Here is a 6000-nt window from a genome sequence, read left to right as displayed (position 1 = left end):
TCCTCCAGCAGCACAACCCAGATCCTGACTCCTCCCACACATGGTCACATGGTCTTGACATCATGAAAGGTCCTTTACCTACATCAGCACAGCATAGAATCTGACTCCTCCCACACATGGCCACATGGTTGTGACATCATGAAAGGTCCTTTAGCCCCCTGGTCTCTCCCCCCATACATGTAGTGTGAAGCTGGAGGTATGTGTATAGTCACTGTTGACATGGGGGGATTGTTATTTTTTATAATTTTTGCAGGATGACTTGTATTTTTAATAGAACCGTTCCATTAAAGGTAACGTACAGAGCTGGTATATCGATGATCTGTCTTCAGGATCGGTCACCAATATCCGATGGGCGGGGTCCGACTCCCGACCTCTAGTCCATCAGGTGGCAGTGCTTGTGTTTGCTGCTTGCAGTTCACAGTTACCTCTGCGTGGTGTCACTTGTAGATACAGTGCAGAGTAATTACAGCTGCTCGCACAATTACCTGCTCTATAAGCGAAACAATTCTGAAGCAGAAGCCGCGTTCACACGAGTCGCCGATTGGCGGGGATGCCGGGAATCTTAACTCCTCCAATCAGATTTTAATAGACTATCCTAAGGATAAATCATCAGCATGAATCCACTGCACCTGTCCTTTAATTAACATATGCAAATGTGTGTTAATGTAGAAGCCTTATCGTCAGGATAGCTCATCCATATCTGGTCAGCGGGGGTCTGTTTAAAGAGCAGGTGTCGCTCCATGTGAGTGCCGCTCCCTCTTCACTACACTACACTATGTCTCAGAAGTGCAGTGCAATACAAGTACTCACTACATTCAAGTGACTGGAGCGAGTGCTTGTAATTACACTATGGCGCTGCTCCACAGGAGACGAGATGTAGTGTGAAGACAAGGAGGCATGGAGTGCCATCACATTGTCAAACAGCTGATTGGGCGGTGTTGGGTGTTGGACCTCCCCCCTTTCAGATATTAATGACCTATCCTGAAGATAGGTCATTAATATTAGCGGCTGGACAACCCCTTTAAAGGCTCAAGCTCTCTGTAAAGTGCGCTGACGTAAGTGTAGCAAAAATGTGCCTGTACAGTGTAATTATATCTCACTTTCCCCAGGACTATCCCATAAAGCCATACATTTCAGAACCTAGTGCTAGTGGGCTACCCTAGGCAAAATCTGTCAGAGAACAAAAGGAGCAGAGACAGCACATCCATTCTTTGTGATTTACCCTAGGCAAAATTCTGATAAAAATTAAATAAAAATCACAATTCCTGACGCCCGGACTTTGTCTTGACCCAAATTTCTTGTACAAGGATCAAGGTCATCAATATCAGAAAAAGGGCTCCGACTCCAGGGATCCCCGCCAATCTTGTGGAGTTGTGGATCTCCGTGAGCGCCTAGGCCTCTTCCTAGGCCAGTAACATTACTACACATTGGTCAAGTGGTCTTGGCACAGCTCAGCTCCATTCAAGTGAATGGACCTGCAATACCAAGCCCAACCACTACATGATGTGCGGTGCTGTGAGGATGTTGCGGCACTCGCTGTACATTCCTCAAACAGCTGAGTACCGGGATTCAAACCCCCACTGGTCTAACATTGACATCCTATCCTGAGGATAGAACATCAATACGAAAATCCCTGATATCCCCTTTAAGCCTCTGCATAAACCCTTAAACATATGAAGAGGGAGGGAGGGACTCAATATCAATGTCTGTGGCTCCCTGTGTGGTTTGGCCACGGTGTCTCAGAGCAACCTAGTCCACCATAGAGAGTCTATCTAAGCAGACCACTGCCCAGGAAATGTATAAATGCAATAGTGAGTGGTTCTCATCAGCTCATGGTCACGATTTTCTCACCAATCTCATTGCAAGTGCATTAGGCAAAGCACTTCATAAAACACGACCCAACCAACTATACATCACCTAAAGCACTAGGGATTATATATATTCTCCCTGGGGAACAAGCACAAAGTATTTCAGTTACATCCTATAGTAGGATAGGCAATGAAATATATCAGTATAGGAGGATAGGCAATGAAATATATCAGCATCAGGCACTTGTTCACACCTAAGATTCCACAGTATGGACGCACATTAGTAAATGTGAGCTGGTGTTTGCAAAGCGCTTTCAATAAGCAAGAGGGAAAAAAGACAGACAGGAGCAGGCAGCTCCAGGGTTATGAGAACAGTACACAGTATAAAAAGACCACTATACAGTATACAAATAATTACCAGCAGATAGTATATAAAAGCTACTATACAATATGGAAATAATATGCAAATAATTACCAGGATACAGTATATAAAAGCCACTATGCAGTATAGAAATAATCTGATTACCAATATGCAGTATATAAAATCCAATATATAGTATAGATATAATATATGAATCACCACCATACAGTATATACAATCCACTATACAGAATATAAAGAATATATGAATAATTACCTAGATACAGTATTTAAAAGCCGCTATACATTATAGAAATTTTATATCAATAATTACTAGCAGACAGTAATTAAAAGCCACTATACAGCATAGAAAAAAAAAATATGCGTACTTTGAGGTCTGGACATTTGTCTGTTTCGCCAATGAAAGTTATAAACTTCTTACTTTTTTTCACTTTAAAGGGTTAACTTGCACTGTTTTATTTGATATATTATGTTTATTATCACTGTATTTGCGAAGCTCTATGAAAAGTGTTAATGAACTCTGAAAGATTTTTGGGAGGAGAAGCTGGTAACTTTCCACAGCTACTATAGGATTTAAAGAAGAACATGTTTTGGAGGGAAAAAGTCAGACTTGTTGACACCATAACCAGACAGACTGACCTTGTGACTGTCTGGTTTAGCTTTGTTGTTATGTCTGGAAACTTGTTTTTGTCTGGAAAAACTGCTGTGCCATTTAGTATCATTGAAGCTCTAATGTAAGTCTATGACAGAAAGGAGTGGTAACTTTGTATTGGTTTGTGCTGAGTTTCTCCACTCCAACCCTCCCACTAGAAGAGTTCAGTCTAGCTGAAACTGTATATAAGGAGAGCAGTCAGAGCCCCTAGTGTTCTGCAGTTATGGATCAAAGCTTGTAGGGGAAGACTCTGCCAGTCTGCATGAGTGACTAGAAGAAGACGCTGAGCCACAGACCATAGGACACAGCCCTGTGAACAGAGAGCCACTGTCACGGACATACTGAGACATATGGGCATCCCCGTGACGGTGAGTGGCAGGAGATCTTTGAGACTGACAACACGTGGTTTTATTTGACATGTTTACCTTGTGGATCCATAGGCGTCTGTGTTGTTCCTGGTACTGGCCACACCCTTAACCTCCAGGTGTTGCTATTGTGGTCATTTATCTTTCCCTATTTATAGTTGTTTTTCCCACAATCCTGTGTGGTTTATAACTTATTTTGGACCTGTGGATAGCTGGTGTTTGGATCTCGGCTGAGTTCCTGGTGCTGCCATAGCTTCTTGGAAGTTAAGTGTTACCTTTCCCTTTGTATTTTGGCTTTTCTGTGTGTTGCATTTCCTTGTTGTTTTGTATTAGGTCTTAGGGAGAATCCTGTTCATCCTTCCTTTTGGAGGAACAGGATGTCTCATTCCTGTCATTGATACCAGGGTCCTTTAGGGTTAGATAGGACTTTAGGTATTCCTGTTTATGAACTTGCCTACCTCTGGGGTCTGTTCATACTGGTAGTCAGTCAGGGCTTTGATTAGGGTATTCACTAGGAGGTGTCCATCTTCTTTCCCTAGTTTTCAGGCCTTATTTAATTTCCCCTTTCCCTCCTATGTTCTGTGTGGGGTTTCCCTCTCACACTAGAGCTTGATGGCCACCCGGACTACTGAGCTTCGGTCTGTGGCCTCCAGCCTTCCACCAGTGTACTTGTCTTCTGAGAGAGTGAAAGGGATAGATAGCTCAGACCTTTCCTCAGCATCAATCCCTTTTTCTGCCAGGGAAGAAGATTGGAGAAGCCAGCCCTATGCCTCGCCGGTATTGTTTTGTGCCTGAATTCCCCTAGTAAAGAAGCACACTGGTTACTGCAGATCCTAACTTATTTCCCATTTAGGTGCACCACGCCTTACCTTCCCTTTTGGAGGTAGCAACACATGGTGACACCTCAACGGTATCCGCGGGACCCAGAGTACCATTGGGGCCACCTCAAACCTGGTCATTGCATGAATAATTGCCAGTACACAGTATCTAAAAGCCACTACACCGTATAGCAATAATACAGGGTGGCCATTTATATGGATACACCTTAATAAAATGGGAATGGTTGGTGATATTAACTTCCTGTTTGTGGCACATTAGTATATGTGAGGGGGGGAAACTTTTCAAGATGGGATGTGACCATGGCGGCTATTTTGAAGTTGGCCATTTTGAATCCAACTTTTAAAGTTGGCCATTTTGAACCCAACGAAGAGGGTCATGTGACACAACAAACTTATTGGGAATTTCACAAGAAAAACAAGGGTGTGCTTGGTTTTAACGTAACTTTATTCTTTCATGAGCTATTTACAAGTTTCTGACCACTTATAAAATGTGTTGAATGTGCTGGCCATTGTGTTGGATTGTCAAATCAACCCTCTTCTCCCACTCTACACACACTGATAGCAACACCACAGGAGAAATGCTAGCACAGGCTTCCAGTATACATAGTTTCAGGTGCTGCACATCTCGTGCTGACCCTCTTCCTATTGAAAAAAACAAAAGTTGGATTCAAAATTGCCAACTTCAAAATGGCCGCCATGGCCACCACCCATCTTGAAAAGTTTCCCCCTCACATATATTATTGTGCCACAAACAGGAAGTTAATATCACCAACCATTCCCATTTTATTAAGGTGTATCCATATAAATGGCCCACCCTGCATATAATTACCAGCATACAGTATCTAAAAATCACTATACATTATAGAAAGAATATACAAATAATTACCAGCATACAAGTATATAAAAGCCACTGTAAAGCATAGAAATAATGTATGAATAATTACCAGCGCACAGTATATAAAAGCCACTATACAGAACATAAATAAAAGCCGCTATATTGTTTCAGATAAATCTTACGACAGTGGAAATAAGTCTTATGTTATATTTAATATTATGTACCTTACTGCATAGAATTATTGTACAAATAATGTGTAGAAATAAATCCTCCACAGCTCACAGAATAATTCCATCATACCATGAAAAATACATAGAATTCAATCAAAAGAAATGATGAAAGGCGTCCACAGCCTTACTGATCCCCATCCCCAGTAATCCTGACACACAAGGGCGGTGACTGTACACATACCTCCACCTGCACTGCTGGACACTACATGTATGGGGGAGACTAGTGGGCTAGAGGTACTTTCATGATGTCATACCCATTTGACCATGTGTGGGAGGAGTCCTCCAGACTATGCTGTTGGAGGAGGTAAAGGACCTGTGATGATGTCAAGAATATGTGACTGTTGTAGGGATTTGCTCTGGTAGTCAGGGTAAGCGGACGCAATACAGAGGCAAAACCACGGTTGAAAAGCAAAAGTCTGTGTTTATTCACACAAAAAGGCAGAAAAGAAACACAATACTTGGCAGGGCCCTGGTGTTAATCCACACCGCAGGAATCCTTGTGTTAATTCACACAGCAAAAGTCCACCGAACTCAAAAACACGTCACCTGGCAGTCCACAGCAGGCTTTAGGGCACTTAGCTTGGCAGCTGGCAGCTCTCATGCAGCTCTCAGCCTTGCAGTATCTCCTCAGCTCCCAAAACACAGAGCTCCACTATCACCTGGAGGTTCATTCCACACCCAGCTGAGCTGTTGGCTGGGCTTTTAAACTCCAGCCTAAAACCTGGCCTAGACGTGGGAAACAGCCAGTCATCCTGCTCTATGGCTGATCCCAATAAGAACGGGCCTGGATTAGCTTTACAGCCACACTAAGTAAAACAGTGTCAGTGAGCACTAGCTGCCGCTGACACACAAAATTCCCGGTTCTTATCTCACCGAGGCCAGGAACCTCG

The 6000-nt window shown here is 43.0% G+C and overlaps 1 protein-coding gene across 1 annotated transcript in view; it reads left to right on the top strand.

The window, feature by feature from the left end:
- The first annotated feature begins 201 nt into the window (after positions 1-201).
- LOC122941924 (zinc finger protein 84-like) overlaps positions 202-6000 on the top strand; it is a 55736-nt gene continuing 49937 nt past the window's right edge. Inside the window, exon 1 of the mRNA XM_044299423.1 lies at positions 202-290. Within this exon, the coding sequence (XP_044155358.1) occupies positions 255-290 (36 nt within the window). The 5' untranslated portion in view covers positions 202-254. The remainder of the gene's footprint in view (positions 291-6000) is intronic.

Source organism: Bufo gargarizans, chromosome 6 (assembly GCF_014858855.1).
Source record: "Bufo gargarizans isolate SCDJY-AF-19 chromosome 6, ASM1485885v1, whole genome shotgun sequence".
Lineage (NCBI taxonomy): Eukaryota > Metazoa > Chordata > Amphibia > Anura > Bufonidae > Bufo > Bufo gargarizans.
Note: the sequence above shows the minus strand (reverse complement) of the source record. Positions and strands in the feature narration are given on the sequence as shown.